The 25,736-nt window shown below is 43.9% G+C and overlaps 2 protein-coding genes across 2 annotated transcripts; both read left to right on the top strand.

Annotated features, from left to right (window-relative positions):
- The first annotated feature begins 1,162 nt into the window (after nucleotides 1–1,162).
- On the top strand, nucleotides 1,163–2,241 carry LOC147798452 (galanin receptor 2b-like). Its single transcript, XM_087139991.1, has one exon. It carries the CDS (start codon nucleotides 1,201–1,203, stop codon nucleotides 2,239–2,241), a length of 1,041 nt encoding a protein of 346 aa, XP_086996117.1. The 5' UTR covers nucleotides 1,163–1,200.
- A 2,884-nt stretch (nucleotides 2,242–5,125) lies between these two features.
- Nucleotides 5,126–25,048, top strand: vps16 (VPS16 core subunit of CORVET and HOPS complexes). The gene is given in 24 exon segments (XM_022244837.2): nucleotides 5,126–5,196; nucleotides 7,696–7,790; nucleotides 8,360–8,460; nucleotides 9,352–9,480; nucleotides 10,234–10,378; nucleotides 11,229–11,344; nucleotides 11,960–12,049; nucleotides 12,051–12,080; nucleotides 13,324–13,454; nucleotides 14,331–14,425; nucleotides 15,424–15,500; nucleotides 15,644–15,769; nucleotides 16,462–16,589; nucleotides 16,744–16,779; nucleotides 17,303–17,411; nucleotides 17,855–17,989; nucleotides 18,492–18,600; nucleotides 19,174–19,271; nucleotides 19,595–19,699; nucleotides 20,251–20,328; nucleotides 20,707–20,876; nucleotides 21,330–21,426; nucleotides 22,127–22,230; nucleotides 22,815–25,048. Coding segments are annotated over 24 exon segments (2,496 nt in total). The 5' UTR covers nucleotides 5,126–5,146; the 3' UTR covers nucleotides 22,957–25,048.
- Nucleotides 25,049–25,736: the final 688 nt, after the last annotated feature.

Here is a 25,736-nt window from a genome sequence, read left to right as displayed (position 1 = left end):
CAGTTTTCGAGACACAACGTAACGACTGTCAAAATAAAGTTTGTATTTTGCATTGTACATGTCCGTGTACAAAATTCACGGAAAAATTTTCAAATCACTACCATTTCAACCAAATTCAGTTTCTTTGGGGTGAAATTTCGACCGTATGTCCCTAATATAAAACACTTCAATTTGTGACGGATGAATGTCACTTGAAAATTCCTCCTTTTAGATTAAATTTGAAATATCTATTTCGTGAAATTCTTGTGGGGTACCACTTTAGTACCCCATAAACATCAAAACTGGCCTTGTGGGGTACCTTCCATTGTTCCGGTACCCCACAAGGCACCATGTACAAGTGCAACAGTACACTGTACACGAGAACAAAGGAAATACCCACAAGTAAACATATGTAAGGGGGGGGTGTTTACATGTGATATCTGACTTGTCATCGCGTTGTACTGTACCATCCTGCTATTAGATTTGGGAACAAATTGTGGTTTAGGATAAATGTAGATGTCTTTTGCTTTAGGCCTGTATCTGTTCTTATGTAGTCATATCCCAAGAGCTCGTCCGCTATAATTTAGGGACCGTTCCTCCTTCCTCCCACCGTCCAACTGACGTGGGGCTGGTCTGCTAAAGATGTATCCATCCAGTACCTACGTATTACGCAACCACCTTTTTTGCACCCCGCTGGCGTTTACGCACCGCAATCAGTTTGCCGCAGGGACGCAAACACTTCATCGCTCTGCTGTTACAGGCAATTAAACACCAAACGAAGAAATATCCAGTGCCGTTCTCCTTCTTCTTCATCTCCCCCCCCTCCTCCTTACTTAAGCCTTATTCCCCACCCAAGTGCCAAATAACAATAACCAGTCATAAAGCCTGCACACGTAGGACATCTCACCGGTACAACGAATAAACGTGCAATTGCAGGCTATGCCGCGCAATTCGAAAGAACGATTGCCTATAATGCGCCCACTCTACAAGTCGATTAACACAGTTAGGTGCATATTGGCCACATAGTGATAAGACGTCATCATGACGTAAATAGGGCATGATATAGGCCAGGCATCTGTCTCCCCTCACTGAAAGACAGAGAGGGGAGACAGGCTGGACCACTTGGTGCCATCTCTAAGAAATCCGACTTGGAGAAATTAAACATCCAGTTGATGAAAGTTTGTTCCCTAGCTTGAGCGTTTTTATCATCGAGAATTCATCATGTCTGGCACGAGTGACTGGGAGCAACTTCGGTCGAGCGATAGCTTTGACAACAAAACCAATTTTTACGATCTACTTGGGCCCCGCAGCCCGCTCCAGATCGCAGTTAATACCGGCATCGCCTGCCTGGCTTTGCTCGGTAACGGCCTTGTGATAACCGTCATGCTGGCCAGACGCCGCGTGTTCAGCTCCCTCACGAATCGTCTCATCCTTCACCAGTCCATCATCGATTCAGTTGCCGCTGTGGTTTTCTTCCTTCACAGGGTTGTCGTGAGCTCCCAACCTGTGTTTTCCAGCCAAAACACTCTCTATGCTGACTTTGTCTGCCGTTTCTTGTTCGCCGACGTCTTCATGTGGTGTGCGTATGTGACGTCCACGTACAACCTGGTCATTATCTCGCTGGACAGGTTCATGGCGACCTGTTATCCCCTCAAACATCGCCAAATAATCTCATCCGAGAAAATCAAATACGTCGTAGTGGTTCCTTGGGGAATCGGCTTGGCCCATGGCTCAAATCTTTTGAGTCTTTTCGAGCCGTTTCAGGGGCAATGCCAACCTGTGCCGAAGGGAAAAGGACTGGAACTCTTCCAAGGTGCATTAGTGATCATAATGGAATATCTCGTACCCGTCACAATTCTAATCTACACGTACACAAAAATACTGATCAGACTACACAGGAGGGTCTTCGTTCCTTCTAACAACCGCGAGAATTTTTTCCGCAAAGCTAAGGAGAACATACTGAAAACTGTCCTCGTAGCTGGCAGCGCGTTCATAATCTGCTGGTTCCCTGCCGAATTTCACTATGTCCGCACACAGTTTGGCATTTATTCAAGCGAGTCGGTGTACACAGCATTTGCAGCGTTGGTATCCTGCAACATGTTCATAAACCCAATCATTTACTGCTTCATGTACGAACATTTCCGAGCTCAGCTGAAGGTGGTTCTCCGGAAAGGATTTCGACGAAACCGAGTACATGACGGGCGACATCCTCCCCGTGTCGGTCTGGGAGCAGCTAACGCAGAGGATAATGATCGTCCGTAGGTGCATGCTACCAAGCCGATCAACGTCTAAAATGAGAGACTTGCACAGAATTAGTATTCACCATCTTTTGCTCCAGTAAAACTAAAGAAAGGCACGACATTATTGCAGATTAATATAGCAGGTGATTATAAAAGCGAAGCAAGTTTGAAATCACGAAAATTTATTCGCAACAAAATTAAAGTTCGCTCGAGTTGAAAATAATAGGCCCTATGTTCATTTTTTGCGAAGTCACGTTTGTGTTCGCTATCGCGTCAAGTATGAAAACCGGCCTTCAGATGCTGCTTCTTACGTGCCATTAAAATAATGCACCCCCTCAATCGTCTGTTGCTTTCCAAAGTCAGACAAACCGGACTTCAAGCCGACGAGTAGAGGATACTCCCTTTCATGCCATCAACGGGACAGTCTCTGGCGGTAGCGAAAACCCCTGAACCACTCGTCACAGGGAGTGAAAACGAGGCAGTGACCTCTAAGGGACGTCGCAGTAAGATGGCGAACTGAAGTCCACTTGAGGCATCAGTGAATTAACTCCAGTGCAATTCGTACACTAAAAAGTACAGTTTTGAATAGCACAAAAGGGACCCGAATCCACATTTTAAAAACCCCGCTAGTGTACTCCTTGACGGGACTTATGTCTGTTGTGTAAGGCCAGTGTATGTTCTATCACAGCCTGTGGCTTATATGGTATTGATTCATTTGGCTAAAGCTTGTCAAGAAAACAATAGGCCTATATTCGTCTTGCCTCCATTTCACTTGAAGCACTACGCTTTACTCCAAATGTTATTTGTACCACAGTTTTGATGTCGCACTGTTACGAATATTTTAATGTTTGTTTGCAGTTATATGAACATTTCGTGTTATACATAAATATTTACACTTGAAAATCACATGGAAAAGCAAATTGAGCTTCACTCTGCCGAACTGAAAAACGGACCTGTAATTGTGCACAAAGGGAAAATATGTAATCTGTCTTGCCCTAAGGAAGTGCTTGAGAACTGAATCTAACTCCGGAAGAGACATTTTGTGAGCCGAGCTTATATTTGGGGGATTCTATTGCGACGCGAGTCAGCTTGCGTCCCTCGCTGTCGGTCCGTCTATTTCTAGCCATTTGCTGGAGGTGAGTTCGCCTTGCGTCCGCGGAGTCATCCTTAAGTCGCCCATGAGATCACATAAAATCTGTTCATGTCCAAACCTAATTACTGTACATAAGCATAACCCAATCATTGTTGTGCACTAGCAAGTTAACCTACTCATTGCACATTTCTGTTCAACCCATGACCGAATTCGAAGTGTTTATTACATGTATTCTCAGTAATATGCTCGGTAATATAAATTCACATTGTTTCCTGTGTTCTTTATATCAGCGTGATCTCGTGTGATTTCTTTGCAACACTATGATGTGAGGAAAAACAGGCTTCATTTGCATTACAGTTCGGAGATCTTTCGGATCGTAACAATGGCTTTCCTCATCGGGGATTACGCGCTCGTGAGAAGATGGCAAATGAAACAGGCCCATCCTGTAAAAGTTAACTTGGAGATTGCTTACAGACAATATTAGGAAATGGCAGCATATACCTTGAAAGAGGGACAATTTTAATCCTCTCTGATTTTGTTACTGCGTGGAACGAAATGGTCTTTTCTGCAATGTAAAACCTCAGCAGTGGCCAGAACCATGCCGAATATTATGGAAAACAAAATGTGTCACTAACCTGTCGTCTACCATCTTTGAACATCTCAAATGACCGCACCTCGGCAAATGTCAGGTTGGTCTAGTTTGAAACAAATATATTGTTGGGACCCATGTACATATTATATCCAGCAGGAGCGGGGATCCTGGTGGATGGGGGGTATATCTCCCCTGCCCCACACTTGCTGAAGTTGTCGATATAGTTATCCCCACACTTTTCAAGTCAGAGACTATAATGCACACCCTTAGCCTGCACCACCGACTACGCGCTTGTCGGCAGGACGATCTCACCTGGGATGGAGGCCGCCCCCATTTTACCATTGCTATTTTAGATCACATCCTCCTTTTGAACAATCCTGGATCCACCCCTAGTTGGTGGTTGGTGCGTTACTGTCAGATCCCTTTCTGCACCCTCGGCCATTTGAACGTATTTCAGCCGAGCAAAATAAAGAACTAGCAAGATGTGTATGCAGAGGAGCGAGGGGACAGGGGCCATGCTTGCGCCCCCTGCTTTTTTATATAGAAAACTATAGCCATGCCCTTTATTTTCAGTTCACTGAGTTCAGTTCAGTTCACTTTATTTTCCACATAATATTACTCTACAGAAACAGTTTCACAAAGGGTATATATGTTGATTGGGGCCCCCAAGAAGCAGTGCTTATCAAGTGGGGGTCCCCAGTTACGAATAAACAAAGTTCCACAAATTAAGACAATACACTGCAAATAACACAACAAATATTAAATACAACACATGCAACCCCCAGCTGCAACCCCGTGAGAAAGACATTAATCATTACCCTTTTTTCCAAAAGTGATTGAAAAGCACCAAAATGTCGCCTCGAACTCAGAAAGGCCACAAAAGTTACATTGAAAACATTCGAAAACTTTTGCCCCCTCCCCCAAATGATGACAAAAAATGATTCTTGGTCTGTCCTTTGAAATGGAAAGGAACATTATGTCGGATTTGGATCGGGGTTTTGCCTGCGGATGCTCCTCTAATCTGGTATGACGCACATCGTCTGCACTGAAGATCAGGACATTTATATAACGGGTTTTTGCCCTTACCCAACGTATATACAAAAATACATCTTGAAAAAAAGATCAGGACAGTCATATCTTGCGTTCCCCCCACCACAGGGACCGCGGCCTTCGCGCGTACCATTGTTTGGTAAAGGCGCCCCCAACAGGTAGTTCAAAGACAGGCAAAAGGGGCGGTCCAAAATGGCGCACGTTACTGGCGACTGGAACCCTTTGGGGGAAGTGTTTTACAGGTAGGACCTAAATGCTGGCACCTCATCTTTTACTTCTGACAAATGTTTGTCTTTGCGTTTATCTCCTGATTATTGAGTGAGGTAAAAACAAGGAGAAGGACGAATAGATAGATAGGTCTATGCTTGTTATGGTCCTCTACTTTGGTCCCGTTTCCGGACTCGACTCCGTTCAATGGAGCTAGGCCAATGGCATATGCAATCACACGTAAGAAGCCAAACCACGGTTCACAACCATGCACAATGCATGACATATAGATGCCCAACCAACTATAAAAACTTCACATGTGAAATTAGGCTCCTGTAACATTCAGGCTTTATTTTCCTTAAATAAAAATTCCTCCCTGCACCCCTGTCTACAATTTCAACCCAGGATTCGAACCCGCACCCCATGCATCACAAATCATTAGCATTACTTAGGCCTATGCTGTAACCGCTTGACCACCGCAATTCACAAAAGTTGGTGGTGTTTTTACTTTTAATATACCGATAAACGGCTGCAACGCAAGTCGATTACACATTGGACATGCGCATTAGACATACGGGGACTCAGGTTGACATGGAAGTTCTTTCCTCGCCTTCCACCTCTGTGGTCCAAGGTTCGATTCCCGGCCTGGTCCACATGCAGACATGTGGATTGGGTTTTCAGTCCCTGCCTGACTCAATGGGTTTTACCCAGAATATTCCTCTGGGGTTTTCTTCCCACCTCCTAAACTGTCACTGCTTCTTACTGTCTCCCCTTTACTGATGTTGGTGAGTGTGGGTCGTTTGGCAGCTGCCCAAGGCGCCCTTGTATGCCATTGGCTCAACCATGTTTAAATGTATTCATTGCTCCACGCTTAATGTGTTCATTGTACAGCGCATTTGAACATATACATATGAAATTTGTGCTTTATAAATGAATAAATTATTTTTATTATTTTTAATGCAAACACACCCACTGTGGTTTGGCTTCATATGATATATATCTCGTTCAGTGTCACGCCAGCATTTCCAGTCATTGTCACTACTATCACTCAGACTGTCCAAGCACCTTGTTCAGCTCCAGCATGCGTTGTTAGAGGTGCCGCGATGTTGGCATCTCCTTTCCTGGTCACACACTAAATTGAAGTTTTTTAAACGAATGGTGGGGAAGAGTTCCATGAGCCTAGGCCTACATGATAGGCCTACATGTATATCATATATTATATGGACGCCCGTAATTATTCCCTACAGTGATTCATTAGCCATCAACAAGCAAAAACGTGTCCAGAAAAGTTCAATTTAGTATGGAAAATACCAAGTCACTTAGAAAACATTTAGAATTTTTACGACCAATCATAGGGTTTGTGCAATTTCCCAAATACTCCTCTGTCTCAAAGAGCTACAGTATCTCGCGTTCAAATCACTCGTAGGCCTAGGCTAACAAGTTAATTAACCCTTCCTCTTTCACTGTCCCACGGTCATAACTCCGGTTTAGAGATTGATGGAGCTTCTTTGTTATAAAATAAAGGTAACTTTTGTTAAATAAACAGGTGGGGAAGATTCCTTCTAACATTTAGAACAATGTGCTGCTTCCTACATGTACGTGAACATGTTTATGTGTAAAAAAAAAGAGCCCTATTTCAGTTGTGTGGTCCGCTGGTATTACGCACAATTCCATTTGTTTAAGTGGTCTTTACCTGTATATTTCAAGGGTACCCGGTTACCCAGTTTTCACACAGAAAAACAGATACCCGGTTCCAAAAAGACCTGTAAACGCACACCCCTATTCCCTAATTTGGCGCACTTAAAAATCCCACATAAACATTTGCAGAATCCCTTGAAGTTGATAAATTCTTGTGACTCATCGTTACTTCCACTTAAATACATTTAACCATCCACAAGTTGATGACGAGATATTCTGGTGGCCAGTAGGGTAAAAAGGAGAGTACTATAAGAAAAACTGGCACTGCCCAGTGTGAATGAGAGATTTCGATCTCAGCCTAACCACAGTGACAGTCATCCATGATAATGTACCAGCACAGCTGTGTTTGCTGCATACATGAAGCGTCAACCCCAGTCAGATGTGAGGTTATCGCTATGTGGTAGTAACCATCGATCGCATTCTGCCCCTGGTTGAACGTACATATACCCTCACTTGATGTACATGCAAGTAAAGAGTAAGAGAGAGTGTTCGACGAGAATAAGAAAAACCAGCATTGCCTAGGATAACTGTGCAAGTCAGATCTTAACTGTAAGTTCGTACTGTATATATACATGTACATGTACCGGTAGGTTGGCCATGTACTTGCATTATTTCCTGCATACTGTACATGTACACCCACATGTAAGTCAGAATCAAAATTTGTGCTTCATAATAGAAAGAGGTTAAATTCTCCCCCACCCCTTGCAATATGATCAGATATGATAACCAGCCATGGATTGGGTTTGTGGCCAATTATCATGTTTATTGTTGCTGTTATGCAAGCCACCGTTAAAAGAAAAAGAAAAACAGCCCTGAGTTTTCATGCAAATTTGCAGAAAATTGGAGTTGTACAGTATGGACAGAAGCTGGCAAGAGATCGCCGAACTCAAGAAATTCAAGGTGGCCGCTGCTCCATATGGAGGGCCCATTGGTAAGAAAGGGTGCTGTTAATGTCCGTGAATTTTATTCAAAATATTGTTTCTCCCTATTATTTACATGTATGTGTCCTTTGTGTAATGAAGAATAAGTTTGATTTCTATGAAACCACTGTGGATTCTTTTCATCTTCCTCTTCATGAGGAATGAAGAAAACACAGCCCCATGCCTGCCTACATATACATGTACTAGGAAGTTAATATCACACGGCAAGTCCCAGGTCCATCAAAATCCATCGTGGGATTTGGGAAGATTTTGTTGGGTTGAGAAAGGAACACAAAGTGGCACCACTGCATACGGTAGAGGTTGAAGCGGTTCATGAAAAGCTTATGCCTAAAGAATGTGCTGCCCATTTCCTATGAACTTTAAAATTTCTCCTGTTGTTAGAGTTTGAAATGGAATGAAGGGCAGATTGCTCATTTTTGGACTTTTGTGCTCGTCATACCAGTTAGACGTAGATTTTCTAAAGTCAAATGTAAATTATCGCATGAACACGGTGTGCACGGTGTGTGTTGGAGGTACAATGTACTTTGCTTATAGTTGTCTGTTTAAAACTTTCTGACAGCTCTTGTTCGTGATGAAAGCAAGATGACACATGTCCGCGGAGGCACCCGCCCCACCATCTACATCTACACATCGTCTGGGCGAGAAATCTCACAGTTCAGGGTAAGCAGCATTCTCAAGGCAGTTCTCAGAATTAAAGCTGAATTCTCAGTGGAAGTATTTGTACATGTACTTGCTGGTAGACAGAAAACTCACAAGGGTTGACTTAGCATGAGAAAGTCTATTGTGTGTAGTGTGTTCTCACACCGAGGCTGGTATTGAGAGATCTAATAGGCCTAGTACATGTACATGTGTCTGCCATAGTCATTTGACCAAATCTGAAGGAATTCCTCCCATTTTCAAAATTGGTCAAAATCTTGTCAAAATTGCTCTAATCTCGCCAAAAGTTGTGTCTCCATCCTCCAGAGACAATCATTTTGCCACCTCCTGAACACAACACGATCAGTTGGCAGCTTTTGACCAATGAAAAGCATTGGTGTGTCACCCATTTCCCACTAATATTGTATCGCATTGTTTAACATTGCCTCTGATTGGTTGGCAGAAGGCGTTACACTTTATATGTACATAAAAGTATTAGAGGAGTGTTAGAAGACAGACTGTGGTGAACAAATGTTATTTAAACTGGGGCCCCCTTTCACAGCACTGCTAAGCACACGATTTTTCACTAACAGGGGCTCTGTGTATTTTTTAAAGACCGTACGCAGTAAGCACAGCCAAAGGCATGCTTACCTTGGAGGCAAAATTTGCTTAATGATGTGACAAATCTCTGCTCATGGCGCCGTAAGCACAACCATGCCGAGCACTGCCATGGTGCTTGCAAAATTTTCTGCTATTGTAAGCACAGATTTTCTGCTAACTGTTAAAGCAGCACCAAGGAATCGGGCCCCGAGGTCTGGTATTGGATGCCAGGTAATTTATTCAGTGAGGTAGCAAGTCTGACTGGCGGTACACCTGGTTGCGATATATACTCTCTCTGTTGTCTTGTATTGGCAGTGGGACAGTGGCAAGTTGCTGCATATGGGGTGGTCCAGCTCGGAAGACTTGCTCTGTGTCCAGGAAGACGGCACAGCCCTGGTCTATGACATCTTCGGTAGCTTCAAGCGAAATTTTAGTTTAGGGCAGGTAAGCACACTAACTCAAATCCTCCCACGTCTTGTCAAAGGCGTTGGGTGGCCCTTAAAGAGGATTTTGCTAGATTGAGCGATGCACCAGAGAGCCCAGCAACTGTTCCACAGTGGCAAAGGAATGGGCTAGTGGTTTCCCGGACAGACACGATTATTGGATTATCCCCAGGGATTCTTTGCAGATTTGCCGAGAGTTAATATGCATCTCGTTGTACACATTTGTTGATTCTTTTTCATGCCTTTTCTTCTGTAAATTTGGCACTTACAGCTTACAGTTTAAGAGGCAATCTTCACCTCTCTTTAACGAGAGCCATTACGAGTAGACATCCTAGTCTCTTTTCCTCTGTCATCTCAGTATTCAGATCAATTTAAAAGTGACCCAAGATCAAAGTAAAGGGAAAAGCCAGTATTTCTATCAGCCTAGTCTTGGGGTGTCTTTTTTTCCTTTTTTTTCAGATTATTTTACTTTAAACTTTGACACATCTCAAGGACATATATGATAATTAACTCTCAGGGGATTAGTTTTACTTGCGTTTTGTATGTACCCAAAAAGAGGAAATCTCACAGAGGGAGGCTGGAGGTTTTACGGTGTCGAGCCATCGAACCTATTCCTCGCCAATGGCCAGTCCACACCCCATCCTTCAGTATCTTTGGATAAAAATAATCCTTCTGCTTTTTTTACCTTCTTGTGAATGTGATATTTTTTTTATTCACCCACTGCTTTGCTCACATTGATCTGTCCTCTTACCAGGAAGCCCGTGATACCAAAGTTGTAGAGTGCAAGATATTTCAGGGCTACGTGGGCACAGGATTGGCCATACTGACGGGCAGCTATCGATTCTTTGTGATCAATAATATCGACGAGGGACACAGCCGAAAGATGGTTGAAGTGCCCGGTAGGCTACCTTGGATTATATGACTTTGCCATTTTGTGATCACCCAAACCCCATAGCATGGAGAGTGTTCCAGTGTAACCCTACCGTCGTATACATGTAGTGTGTCATCCTTTTTGTTTGTCATTTGTTACACTTTTTGGCTGTGCTCTGACACCTGTCAGTGTTTATTGTTAACTCAATTCCAGTTTCATGTGACAGAGAAATATGAGAATCGGAATCTTTCAGTGTCAAAGGATTTTTCTGCACACTCAAGGGCCTCAGCCCTGACCCCCTAGGCTTTTGTGCAAGAAACAGTACTGGACCCTTTTCTATCTGCAAGGGGTCACTATCATTGTTGGCATGTGACTGAACAGAATAACTCCAACAGGTCGACAGTGTTGAAGTTTGAGTCATTTGGGATGCATAGGTCTCTGCAGTGTACAATTGACTTGCATACTAGACAAAATCAAGCACGGTCCAACACGTGGTACCACTAGCCAGTCACTCCACGGAGCACCTGCTTTGTGTCCCCACTCAAACAAAAATCCCACACCACCGCCCCAGTCCTTTGTTCCTCAATCCAACTAAGCTGATCAACCATTTCATAATGCCTGGTACTGTATCGGCCAAAACCTGACAAAAACCTACAGGTGGAGTTTGAGAGACCTCAGGTAGTTAGGACTGCCGTAAAATGACAATTTTGCTTAACCAAATGACGTTAGCCCTGCAGCGGCATCAGTGGGTACATGTAGCTTCTCAGTTGGAGAGATCAACCATCACCAAAGTCAAAACTGCTCAAGTTAGTGGCTTTGGAACACTGGACTGTCACTGATATTTCCCCCCCCCCCCGGCCTCTTATCCAACTCCTCAGGCTTGGACTGTCCACCGAGCAGTTGGGGCATCATCTGCCGAGACAGACACACCCAGATCTTACTCGCCAAGGAGAAGCAGCTGTTCCTGGTGGACTACACAGATGCGCACGAGCAGGTGGGTGTCCAGTGTTAAGAGGGAAGCAACCATGCAGGCATTTCTGACTTCCACTTGTAACTACTCACCAACGGTACTTTTCCTTGCCACCATGGACCATTCCAAAAACAAACATGTCCCAAGCATAGTATAATTTTTTGGCCGAAAAACCAACATTTTACATGTAAACGTGCCCACACTACATGTAAAGTCCTTTAGTAAACTTGGACTTTCCAAACAGTGAACCTTAGTCGTTAGTTGTTCAAGGTTTGTGTGACATTTCTGTACTACCATATCATCAAAATCTGTGACCAAGTTATGGAGCAATGTTTACTACAATGCCCAACTGTGACCCACAGCCACTCAAGAGCTCTGGATGTACTCAACCTCCCCAGACTAGTGTAAGACCTGTTAGAGACGGTGCAGTTTTGGAGACAGTTGACTTGTTTGGTCTTGTAGTCAGCTGCATTGTTACAGCATCAACTGTTGCATATTGTTTTGTTTGGGGGAAGGTTAGTAGTTACTATCCAAAGGACCCTGGAGGGTTAGGCTTGATATTTCTGGTTCCCTGGCCAACGTCAGTGCAATCCCAAGCTTGTACTGTGTTCATTTTTATCTTCCCGCATTTTGACTCAGGCACTAGAGACCAGAAGTCCTGTGAATGCTTTCATTGAGATGGCTGTGGCTGTCGATGACCGTCTCCTAGCTCTGTTTGCTGATACGGGCCCTTCTGTGGATTGGCTCATCTGACTTACAGGTAAAATACCCCCCCCTCCCGTGAAACTCCTGTCCAAACACCCACCCATTGTTTGAAGTCAAGGCCATCGCCAGACCAGGCACAAGACCAGTCACACCACCAGGTATAAGACCATTCATGAGACCAGTCACAAGTACTGTAACAGCTACAAAGTAATGCTGTTGTGGTTTATAGTAATATGTTCTTTCATTGAAACCTAACGAACCTTACCTTAGCAGGGCTAGCGGTATGAATTATGAGTGACACGGCCACAGTGCAGTAAAGCTGAAGGCATGTATGAAAGGCACCTTGGGCAGCTTCAGGACAGCCAATATCTGCCCACAAAGTGCAGCCAGAGATAGAAAGTGATTTTTTTTTTTTTTGCGGAGGGGGAAAAACTGGAGAACCCCGAAAATAATTCTTGTGGCACAGGAGAGAATCAAGGAGCATTTCACATGCAGCCTTGGCTGGTAATCAAACCGGATTGACAGTGACGAGAGGTGAGCGCTCCAAACAGTATAGTAGCCGCCCGTGACACCCAGGCATGCGATCTAAATTGAGACTGGAGGTCTTGTGTTGGTCTTGTTAGCTCTTGTGACGTTCTTAAATGGTTTTGACTACAACGCTGTACCCACCCCTACGCTCCTCTGTTATCCCCGTTTTCACCTCATGCCTAACTGGTTCACTGAGAGGTTACTGTTGAGCCCATAATTCATGGCTCTGTTCCTGACTGAATTCACAAGAATACATTCACAGGGTTTGCTCTGTCGGAACTCAAACCCACAACTCCCTGCTAAGTATTGCAGCCGTAACAACCAGAATTCCTCAGTCAAATTAATTCCTGGTGTTGTGTGTGGTGTCCAGAAGAATTGGTTACACTTAGCATGTTTTTCAGCAGGAGAATGGTTGACATCTTGTTTTGTAAATGTTTTGTAAAAGTAAAGTCCATCACAGTTCCAGTCCGAAGTTCTTTCACAAGTCTTGACACAGGTCCTGTCGCAAGGCAAGTCACAAGTCGCAGGATGAAGAGTGACGACACCTCTGCTATCGGTCATTTGAATAGCTTTTGACTTGGCTTAAAGACTGGATGACCTGTGATAGACTCAAACAGTGACCAGTGGTGGACACAACTGCAGCTCCAGAAATGAACTGACTCTACTTTTTCATACTTTTTTTTCGCATGTATTTTGATATTTGGAGTGGGACTTAGATTTAGTGAGAATTGACGTTTTTTGGGGGGATGACCGTGTTTTTCTGTTGGCAGAAGGTGTACTGCGAGTTTGACACCAAGAGCCAGGTGAGACCCAAGCAGCTGGCCTGGTGTGGCACAGGTGCAGTGGTGGGATACTGGGAGAATCTCCTCTTGGTCATCGGGCCTCACAAGGACTGGATCAAATATCCTTCACGAGGTCAAGCCTCGGTTGGCGGGTCTGGCTGTAGTGCTTAGGGTTCGAGACTTCCAGCCGGGGGGGTCCGAGGTTCGAATGCGGCCACTGTCGGTTGTGTCCTTGGACAGGCCAGTTCATTCCCTCTTGCCTCTCTCATCCCAAAAGCAGAAATGGGCACTGGCTTAATAAGCAGGGAAGTACTAAATCCACGCAGGATTTGCATCCCACCCAGGGGGAACAGAAATATTTGCAAGGGTTTCACCCTGTCAACATCAGAGATAAGCGCTTGCCTGATGGGCCACCTTGGTTTGTGAAAGACTCAACTATTCATAATTTCAAGTAGAGAAAAAAAGAGAAATTAAATATTGTCTGAAGAAGTTAATTTGTTGAAACAGTCACAGAATGTCAAAGATTCTACCCACTTCTCCATGCTGTATTCTAATGTACATAAAGACATCATATGTCATTCAAGTTTGATTGGAACGACAGGTGTCTTTAGAACATGCATCGTGCTTAGGAGGGTTAAGAACTAGAAGTTAATGCTTATATTTTGCCTTGAATCAAATGCTACCAATGGGGACAAGTTTCTGGCTTTCTGAGTTCAGACACATTCTACAGCTCTGAAAATTTCAAAATAGGTACAATGTATGTTCAAACCCTTTCAAAGATTCTGAACTAATTTGTTTACCTTCCAAAGCTTTAATTTAACACTTCCCATTAATGGTCAGGGTCTCAATAATTCCTGTCTGCAAGCTTATTGCATTATGGGAAGCAATAGGCCCACTCGTTTTTCTCAATTTAGTCCCATGTTTTCCATTTGCCATGATGTTTTTGTCAGTATGTTTGTTCATTGGAGTAGTATGTTTCTTAACTGACCAATCACGTTCAACATGGACAGTGATGCGTACTTAATTCCAGAAGTGGACGGTGTGCGGATCGTGGACACCTTCACTCACGAGTTGCTGCAGAGAGTTCCAGGTATAAAGGCCTCGTCCCCTTCCTCGGCTTCACAAAAAAAGAACCGATACGGTTCACGTTGCACGCATGCTTGAGACGGGATGTATCAACTTGCAAAGTATTAGCCTGCATCCGAATGTAATGGCTGTGGCTTGACATAACACTACAGTACATGCACAACAGCAAGCCGTAGCCCATTGATTTGGACACAGTCTCCGTTAACAGCTTAAATTGTAGCGCCATGTGATTATGTGAAATGTGTTCCTTGCACACGGAGATGCTAGAGTGCATTCTCACCCTCATGCAGAGTTTGTTCGCACTTGCCAAACGCCATGAGCAACTGATGCGCCGCTCCCCCAACCTGAGAGAAAATATCCGTCTGAGAACTTTGAGTCAAACATTTAACATCATGAAAACTGATGCGTTGGGGCCCATTTTCACAGATGCAATGACTGAATGCCACACAGTATGAAGATAAAACATAGAACACACTGGTGTCCCAGGGGACTATGTGTTTTTACAATGAGAGCGGACAAACCGCACTGTGGGATGATAAACAGCCGTGTTTAGAAACCTGAACGATATTTCCGAGACACTGGACTGAGACTGCACCTTCTTGCCAGTCGGAGTGATGCTACAGACTGACCGGAAAGGACGAGCTCTCCTTGTCATGCCGTCGGTTCTTCCTGTGGGTGCTGTCGTTCTTTTGGACTGTCACTAACATAATTTGCACACCAAGTGTATTTACACCTAATGTTTACATGTAGATGTCAAATATTGCTCTGTGGACTCCTTTCTGTCACTGCATGTCCGTGTGAATGGGCCCTCAAATTTCCTAGCTTTCTTGTTCCAAACCCCTGAAAGCATAGGCAAACGTGATAAAAATTACTGACCATTCCCAAGAAAAATCAACTTCGCCTTCGTAAGTGTGGCTGAATGTGTAATTTTTTTTAACCATATCTACAAAGCCTAAGGTCGTTTGTTTATTTATTTACTTTCTCTGTCTTTATTTGTCTCAGTTGTCGTGGAGGAGATCTTCAAGATTGGCTCCATGGCTCCGGGAGCGATGCTGTTCGAAGCATCAAAAGAGTTCCAGGTACGGTAATTTTTTGTAGCTTTTTCCTGATCTTTTTTTCCCCTTTGTTTCATTTCAGCAAACAATAAAAAACTCTTCTGAGAGTGACTTCCAACGAAGGAGTCAAAAAGTCTTTTTGAATCGTTTGTCCCGCTGTTTTTTAGAAAGAAAGTCAGAGGGCAGACGAGTACATCCGCATGGTGAAGGACCAGCTGCCATTGGCTGTGGACCAGGCCATCGAGGCCGCTGGGTGTGAGTACGAACCCGCGACGCAGAGGATGCTCCTGAGGGTGGGTATTCTATTCAGGCCTTGACCCTTTTTTTCTCTTCCTCTGCACCCCTTACCCTCGCTTGGACCCTAAATACACCATCTGTGGCCATAAAACTGTCTTTGAGAAAATTTGTACCAAAAAGTCAAAAGGCTTCCATCACTAGCTAGGTCTAAAAAGCAGGCTGTCTTTCGTTCATGACCTGTGTGGGTTTAATTAAACTTTTTTGTCCATTTCCGACAAAATCTTACTTAAACTCGAGCACTGCTTGAGTGCCTAATCTAACAGGTTCCCCAGTGCACATTTAATGTCATTATGCACTCTCTGCAGCAGCGTACATATATTGTCAGATGAAGTTCATCAAGAGACTAACAAATGCATGACAAGTCAACTTTTGATCTGCTATCACTGGTACTGGGGCTGTCACATGCAGGGTGTCGAAAACATTGATAGTGCAGACAAGTTAGTTACAACACAGCTGGTATTACACATAAGAAGTAGGTCGATGGTACTCAATTTAAATTTTTAATGTTTGTTTGTCGCACTATTTCACAGAGAACGTCCAGTGTCGGACAAAAAAAATCCTCCCAAACTCCCCAATGTCAGCTACTGTAACTACAACCAGCGCACCATGTTTTATCACTGTGTTGTTTTTCACTGGTTCCCCCACTGCCCCCTCCCTGCCCCTCCCTGCCCCTCACCACCCGTGACAGGCTGCGTCTTTTGGAAAGTGTTTCCTGACCAACATGGGCCCCGAGAAGTTCGTCAACATGTGCAAGCTACTCCGAGTTCTCAACTCGGTCCGGGAGTACCACGTGGGCATGCCGCTCAGTTATGAACAGTATCCTTGATTGACGTCGGGCAAAGGTTGTCGATCAGCCTGGGCTTATTTTGTACTTGTAGAGTAGCTGAACAGGAGGCATTCCCCTTTGCAAGGCACAACAAAGAGGGCATTTAGTTCAATCCTAGGTGACTTCCTTAACTGTTTGCCACAGACTCAAGAGACTGACATTGCCAGTGCTGATCGACAGGTAGCAGCACGCTTTATTTCAATTGTCTCCATTAATTAATTAACAAGTTGCCATTTTGGAAATGGATGCCGGTTTCAACTCACACCCTGTACCATGTATACCCATGTGATGAGTGTAGAATTTTACATACTAAGTCTGCATCATGGTTTTTTTCCTTCAGAATTTTCGTTTTCCATGCACATCTGTACATTGAGAAAGGTCATCATTCTAATTGCGCACATTGCCTTGGAGCTAAGATTGAAATGTCCAGGCCTCCGAGTTTTAGGCCCTGTATATTCTAAGTCACTTCAGTCAGTAAGCAAGGGCAGATCCAGATCCAAATTTCCTTGAAATCCCTTTGTGTAACCTTTTATGACCATTTTGGAGGGGGCGAAGCTAAATTCAGAGCCTTTTACATACTTACTTTTTTTTTTTCAAAACCACCATTCTTTTGCTCCATTTGAGGGGCGATGGCACCTGTTACTCCCAACTCCAATCTGCCAGGATCAGTAAACTATCTCATGTACCTGTCCTTGTCTGTTAGGTTGATCCTACGTCGTCAGTGGTGCCTTGCCATGCACATTAGTCGCTTCCTCAAACTGCCTGAAGCCGACGGAGAGAGTAGAATACTGGGACACTGGGCTTGCTATAAGGTGGGTTAGTCTCTTGCATCTTTGAGGACCTATGTAGGGCTATTTTTAAATCAAGTCCTTGTTATGCTCCTTTGTACCCCCATTTAATCCTACTGTTTTTTTTTTCCCTGCTGTTTTCAAGGCTATTTATTTTGCTGTTTTCAAGGCTATTTATTAGCATTTGGGGGGGTATGCAAGTGTAAATTTGCATATTCACAAGCGGAAGCGTGATGTCATTCCAGGAAGAAACTTCAACACTGCAGCTACATGTGCATGTACTTCAGCCCCAGTATTGGCCAGAAGTTTGGATATTTCGCTGTCTTAGCTTTTCTTTGACCCTGAGTACATCTACCTGTGCGCTTTGACACACGGCTCATTTTCCAGGAAGCTCTTATCCCCAGTTCAACATTTTACTGAAATGATCAGTAGTACCAATACCTGAGGCTTCCCTGTTGCGTGCAAAGGTCTTGCAGAAACATATCGCCGACGAGAAGATTGCCCAAGACATCAAGAGCAAGTTGGACACCGCTCCGGGGATTGCGTACTCAGAGATAGCCAAGAAAGCTTCGGAATGCGGCCGCACCCAACTAGCTGTCAGGGTAGGAGACCTCATTTTGTTTGGACTCTGGAAATTCATCTTGTCACTTGAAGTTAAGCACGCGCCATTTTCCATGTGGAGCAACTGACCACATGTTGCTGTGTGTCTACTGTCAATAGAGTATTCAAGTTATCGTGCATTCTTTTTTGTGCCAAGATATTCAGTATTTCTCCCCAGGGCAAGGGGAAATTAATAACCCTAAATGTGCTAGTTGCTGATACCGATTTCACACTTGTGGTTAATACTATTGAAGAACTGTGCTTACGTCCTTGAGCAAGATGCTGTATAGCATTGGCTTTGCACTCTGAAGATGACATAAATCCTAAGCGTTTGGCAATTTCTCACAAACCAACAATGATGGAAGCTCACTTAGATCATATTTGGAAATTTAGTCATTTGAAATATTAGTCTTCCATTGTTGGGAGAGATGAATAAGTGCCCCATTCAAGTTTCAATCCAGTGCATTTTTTAGAACATTTTTTTTTGTCTTGCTTTGGATGCAGTTACTCGAATACGAGCCACGGGCAGCTGAACAAGTCCCACTCTTAATGACCATGAGGGATCAAAAAGTAGCCCTCACCAAAGCAATCGAGAGTGGGGATACGGACCTAGGTGAGAAACTGTGACTCTCAAGTATATTATGTTGATGGTATTGAGACGGCAGTTTAGTGGCCCTCATCAAAGCCGTTGACAGTAGAAATAGGAGTCTAGGTACGAAATTGTTTACTGCTCTATCATTCAGTGGATCGTTGTAATTGTTGAGAATGAGAGATAGCAGGGTTGTGGAGAGTGGAGACATCAAACAATGGTGAGGAACTATGCCTCAGCAAGTGAGTCAGTTGAGTGGGCCAGTTGAGTGAGTGAGTTGTTTGAGTAGTTGAGCAAGTTAGTTGAGTCGGTTGAGTGAGTCAAGTGAGTTTCCCTTATCAGAGCCACAGAGTATGAAGAAAACTGCACTGTTACGTAATAGTTAACAGTCTGTCAAATTGGTTTTGGGGAGATGTCAGTTGGAAATGCTCATTAAGGCCATGAATAGTGGGGGCCTGTAACGCAGTGAGTTGTAGCTATTGAATCTGAGAATTGTGATAACAGTAGATTATCAAAAGACAGTTCAAATGGAGAAAAGGACTTAAAGGAGGAATTCTATTCTGCTTACTGATCGACACCTCCATCTCCTGTATCCAGTCTACTTGGTGCTACTCCAGATGCAGGAGACTATGCCGATGGGAGACTTCCTCATGTCTCTACGCAACCAGCCGATGGCCCAGAGCCTTTTCATGCAGGTAGCGCACAAGGATGATAGGACACTATTGCACACCATTTAAGTCCTGAGGGCATACAGACATTAACTATTGCCCTCCTTGCCAGTCAATATAATGTACTTAACATTGTCTCTCATTATGAGAGGTAAACAGACCAACAGTGTATTCTAATTAACCGTTGTTGTTCATTAAAAGAGAACTATTTTTCTAAAAACAACTTTACAGTTGGGTCTTATACTTGCCTATGGGTCTTATACTGACTTTCTGCAGCCCGAATGTTGTTATTCGTTCTTTTCGTTAAGCCGGTGCTGTCTTTTGTTCTTGCCGATTTTTCTGACGTGCAGTTTTGCCGTGAGCAGAAGCCCTCCCTGCTGTCGGACCTGTACTATCAGAATGACGACTTCCAAGAAATGGCTAACTGTCAAGTTGCTGAGAGCTTCAAAATGACGGTAAAGTGTTTGGAGACCATACATTTTGCAAATCATGACTCCAAATTGGGAGACAGTTTGCGGCAGCGTTTATGGGGCATTTTTACTCCAACCCCCCCCACATACATGTATCAGTGAATATCCAAATAACAAATTTCAGTATTTTAGCCAATCACTGCATTCTATCAAATTATATTTTGCCTCAATTTTGAGAACAACTCCGCTCAGATTGACAAAGCAGGATCACCAAAGTTAACATGTAATGCTGATGTCAAAATCAAATGTTAATTATATGCAGAGTGAAACAGGTGTCATACTTATTACTGTTCTGGTGCGTAACCAGCTAACCTTTCTGACTGTCGGTTGGCCAGAGTATTGTGAAACAAACCAGCCGTCTGACCAAAGTAAAAACCTAGAAAAACAAAATAATACGTAAAACATCTGTGTGGTAGATTGTTGAGACAGACATCAGGTGTTACTCGAGAAGTTTGGCATATTTTCCTGAATTTCACATCAACATGCAAAATTGGAATCTAAGCGGGGTTTTATTTTGGTTTGATTTTCACTGGCAGGAGTTTCAGCACAAGGCAGACAAGCTAAATGGAGCGCACGACAACTACACCAAAGCAAGGAATGAATTTGCAGCCAAAGTGAGTGCTGTATATTGACATTCTATTTTGTTTTCACCGGTACCTTGTTTGTGGAATCATCAGTACTCCTCAGTACTGTGGTTTCCTCTTCGTCCTTTATTTGTCCTCGACAAGTCTTTCTATTTGCCCCCCCCCCAAAAAAAAATTCCCACATTTTCGGTAAATTTAGAGATTTATGCGACTTGTGAGAGGGGAATGTTATAACCCACTTGTTGGATGCAAAATGTTATGGGAAAATCCCACCCTTTTCCAAGAAATGTGAAAACTTAAACAATGTACAGATTTGTGTGACAAAGGGTAGGTCAAAGGGGACATTGCTATGTTGTCCTTGGTAGAACCTGCCTAGCTTACTGACTATTTGCTCTTCTCCCTCTGCAGGCGACAGAAGAGCAGAACAGATTGCTGGGTTACCAGCGACGGCTGGAGGAGCAGTACAAGGTGGCCTTCATCGGTAAGTCGCTGCACAACACCATGCACGAGCTGGTATCCAAGAACATGGGCAAGCTGGCCGAGCAGCTGCGGAAGGAATTCAAGGTGCCAGACAAAAGGTGGGTGTCGGGGACAGGCCCGTTATGCATTGCCGATCGAGGGCACTGGTGGAGACGCTGAATTGTTGGATGAAAGCAAAGAACTTGTGTAACGATTGTCTGTTTGCACAGAAGAAGAACTCTGAGAATTGAAAAGGATTGTACAAATGGTCATTAAAATATGGCAACAATCCTGGGTAAATATTTCCTTGAAATTAAGGATGTATTCTGTATTTGTTGTTTGTGGAATGGTGTACAGTGTTTATTAACAGATTTTGTGAAACAGCGAATTTTTGGGGAAAAAATTTCACACCGAACGTTTGTGTTTTGAATGTCACATTTGTCTGGGATTTTGTCTTGGTCTTTGGGGCTCATGAAATGATTTCTTTTGCCTCTGTTTACCCTAAAGGTGAACTTCAGCATTCTTGTTAGTATTGTTTGAGAGTCAGTACCATTTCAATTCCAATTACATAGATTCTGGTGGCTGAAAATAGACGCACTGGCAAACTCGGGTGACTGGATTGAACTCGAGAAGTTTGCAAAAAGCAAGAAGTCCCCCATTGGATATGAGGTACGCAAGGGGAAATCTACGGGGATAATCGTTGTGTTTGAGGCTCATCGGATCATTTGCAGTTACACGAATTTAAAATTCCGTCTGAAATAAGAGGCGTTAGGAACTAGAGTGTCTGAATAACTCTGTATTATCCCTCCCGGGTTGAAGTGCACCCTCATCAGCAAAGAATGGGGAGGCTTGTTTGCACAACCGACACACGTACAAAGCCTGTACATTCAAACATAAATTGACAACACTTTCTCCGCACATCCCGCACAAAACGCGTATGAACCGCGGGCACGCCGTCTGCCCAGAGTTGAAATCCACCCTTACCAGCAAAGAAGAGACAGGCCTGTGGTTAAGTTTGCCAACCGGGCTTGAGCACATGCCAACGCGGCGCAAACACATGTACAGAGACCGTGTCAACAGACTCGTCGGCGTGCATGCTCAGCACGTCCTGCGAAAAACGTCCATGAACCTGTGCACGCACACGGTGAGTTGCCACAAAGGGACCGGTGTTGCTTTGTAAATAGTAACTCTGAGCGTGGATGGAACAAATTTTAAAAACCGTACATCCAGCTTGAAGTACCTAAACACTACACCTGTTGCTTTAGTGCAGTCAAATTTCTTTGTCGTAAATTTGAAGTATAAACTGCCAATTTTCGACGATTGAAAATAACCCAAACCTTTGTTTCCTCACCTGAAACGTGTCCTCTAGCCATTTGTTGAAGTCTGTATGAACCACCATAACAAGTATGAGGCCAACAAGTACATAGGAAGAGTGGCAGCCGAGAACAAGGTTAAAATGTACATCAAAATGGGGTAAGGATCTCTTTTAAAAAAAGGAAAAAGTGAATTCCAAAAAATTGTTCTCGATCGTCATTGATTGTGTTTTACCTTACGCTGGGTTATAAAGACTGTTCACCAACAACAATTACCCTCTCCTGACAGCATGTTCTTTTCCCTCCTTTTCACGAAGAAGCCAAACGGTTCCTTGAGAACTTTTTCCTCTCGGAAAAAATGGGATTTGCTTAGCTGGTGACGGACAAGAATGCGTCTGAGATTTTTTTAGGGGAGAAGTGAGCGTGATGAAACACTTTTCTTTTAATACAAGTTCCATATAGTGTGTCTCATATGATAATGTTGAGCCTGTATATTGAGTCAAATAATTGAGCCTATATTATGAAGTTCAAAGTTCTTTGGCTCCAGTGCCTGCTTTTGGCGGTAATGATTATCTTGAAAATAAAAGTCTTACACAGGTATAATTCCCATTGTAGCATTTCACAGAATTCTTGCAGATATGAGTTTGTGGTTTGCCTTTATCAACGAAGTCATTTCTGTGACTTCTGACAGCTTGCTTTCATCCAGAGGGGTCGCAAACATTCTTGTTTTTTCTTCTGTTGTAGTTCCATGGAAGAAGCCGCAGATCTTGCCTTTCAGCAGAGAAGCGAGGAAGACCTCAACCAAGTCATGAGGCATTGCCTTGGTAACCGGGCCCTGACTGCCAAGATCCAAAGCATGAAATCACAGTTGGCAGCCAAGAAGTGAGCAGGACACCAGCGGCATTTGAAAACAAAAAATGCAGCCATCTTGGTCCGGTTCCCCAAATATAAGGCCAGCATAGCATGGTTTCTTAAACGGCACCACAAAAATATTCCCCCCCTCCAGTCTTGCATCGATCAGATGAGATATAGTATGTGATATAAGTATATGAAGAAAAGAATATTTTTCTTTGTAAAAAATTGGAAGGGGTTTAACATGAGCCTTGCCTTTTATAGGTCTGATAAGTCAGGTAATTTCTTCAACTTCTGTTGGAAAATGCAGCTTCTGCTTAGACTGGCCTATGAAAACTGGTCTGGTAACCCTGCCATGTGTTGCCTATTCTTCCACTGATATAATATATATCTATATATAGGTTTGGTTGGCTTTGTAACTCAGAATATACTAGGAGCTCTAGTTGTCACGACATTGCGGGGACTAGATAAATTACCTCATCGTAACCTAGGGTGCATCCAGAACCAAATTTTCAGGGGTCTCAGTCTTTTTTTTATGAAACTTTTATAGCCTTTCTGCGGGTGGGGCTACGTTTGGGGGCTTTTTACACGCTTCAGAAAAAAAAGGAAATGGAACAACAGAAAGTGCTTTCACGGAGTCCCCCGGATCGCCTGTGGTTCTGACTAGAACCTGTCATAAACCTATGCATGGTGCGTGTCACCTCATGGTGCAGCTTCACATGATTTCATGCAAGGTGTACGGCTCAAGTGTCCCCCCCCCACACACGCACACCCCTTTTGAGGTCTTCACTGTTCTAATTCTTGTGAGATATCTAGGATGGTGTATTTGGTGATGGTATGTCAAGGGTGGTCCCTCACAAATGAGCCAATGCGGGATTTCAGAAAGCCAAGGTCGTTCGAGAACAAAGCACACTTGCGGGTCAGCAGGTAAGCGGACCTCTGGTGTGCACGTAGCTGTTCCCGAATGCTCTCAGATGCCCGTCATTTGGGACACGCGCTGTTGGAAATACACAGAACCAGCTCATTGTACACTACAATCCCTACTGGGCTATAGGATGGTAGCACGCATGCCACCTGCGTATGAACAGGATGGCCCCACAGTAAAAGCTTTTAATCCTGGTCGAGGGATCAGACTATAGCAGGGCATACGATCAAATATACCCAGCAAGAAATGAGACCGAGGGGTACCTCCCCAACATGTCCAATCCCTATACACATTCCAGACTATTGTTACTTAACACATCCCCCCCAAGATGTCTGAAAGGAATTCCCCAGATTCCTGCGAGAAAATGACCAACACAAAGCTTGCTGCATATGTGATCAAAGCTCAGTGCGTGTAGTGTGACCCAAAACATTGGACTCAGTGCCCCTGGAATCAGTGTATATGTAGAGGCAGATTCTATAAATTTACTCATAAATACCTAAGACAGATAAGCCATTCCTATTGGTTGAGAGCCCGTCATGTGGCCTGTCTTAAGCAGTGAATGAAGCACTGCCATAGCCACACATCAAAGGGCAATCTTCAATTGGTTAGTGAACCAGTGACTCCACATTTGAAGAGTCCCAGATGCACGGCACAGGCTTGTCGCATTCTGCGCGACATCACGCTGTACAAGGCACACGCAAGCAAATCTGCACGCGGGAGTTTGGTTATCGGGGTTCCCACTGTCACGGATAATGCTGGGGGAAAGTTCCACTGGAAAGTCATGAAAAGTCACGTAAAATGGGTCAGAGAAAAAAGTCTTGAAGTCAGATCATGTAAGGCTTTATTTTGATGGCCGACTTTGAGCGACTTAGTGCTAATTGTTGCAGTAACTTTCCAGACCATAGCACCTTTTCCCTGTGACAATGATGTTCGATGCCATGTACATGTATATTGTCATATTTTAGCCCTGGAAAAGTCATGGACTTTTGGTTTCCAGATTTCTATTGCAACCCTGCTTATGCAAGAGGCATATACATGTCAATCACGTAACACAAGTGGCGTTTGAACAATAAGTGAAATTGTTGAACGAAAGCGTTGGAAATTTAAAGTTCAGTTTATTTGTTTTAACTTTTTCACTCAAAAGGTATTTATGAATGGGAATAAATGAAAATAAATGAATGAGCCGGTGCCGCAGGGCTAATCAAGACTGGTCAATGTGTATTTATTCTCTTAGTACATGTACATAGGCCTACTTTGTTGTGCACGTGTGAACAGATTTCAAAATGGACTTAAGTAAGGAATGATTTTTTTTTAATTTCCCAGCTTTTATGTGTATTTTTTTATCTGATGTGAAATATATTATGTGCTGTATTCTATTTTTGGACGGGGGGGCGGAGCTAATAAAGCCAATTTGAGCTCCAAAAAGCAAGGCATTGTGGGTTCACGTATGTGACACTTCCATTCGATTCGACTTGCAGAAATTACGCGTGATGCGGCGGTTACTTGACTATACCTTAATAACTATACGAGAAAATAAGTCCTTAGCAACTTGCCCTCTCTCTTACTGATTGACTTGTGTCGCGTGATCACTAGCAAGGCGATCAATTCCCTGTACAGTAGGTGCAAGCCTGTCGGGTTGGGGCTGGTCCATCAGGTGGCGTAGCGGACGGATGGGCGATCTGTTGACATCCAGTACTGAGTCGGGGGAGGCCAAGAGGTCGGCGTCAGTCGTTTGGCGGGGACCTGTGGCAGCGAGCAGGATCTGCCGTGCTGGAACTTCGGGCAATGCGGCCGATGTGTCGAAGTCCCTTCCTCCAGATGATAGTACTTAGCGGGGGGGGGCAGCCCGTCTGTATACATCCTCATCGGTAATGAAGTGGTGCCATGAT

The sequence above is a fragment of the Acanthaster planci genome, linkage group LG08, assembly GCF_054643075.1.
Source record: "Acanthaster planci isolate LZ-2023a linkage group LG08, COTS_SCS, whole genome shotgun sequence".
NCBI lineage: Eukaryota > Metazoa > Echinodermata > Asteroidea > Valvatida > Acanthasteridae > Acanthaster > Acanthaster planci.
This window is presented reverse-complemented; position numbering and strand designations above follow the sequence as displayed.

What these genes read in the sequence shown, in the direction of transcription:
- LOC147798452 (XM_087139991.1), top strand. Translation starts at nt 1,201, where the DNA reads ATGTCTGGCACGAGTGACTGGGAGCAACTTCGGTCGAGCGATAGCTTT.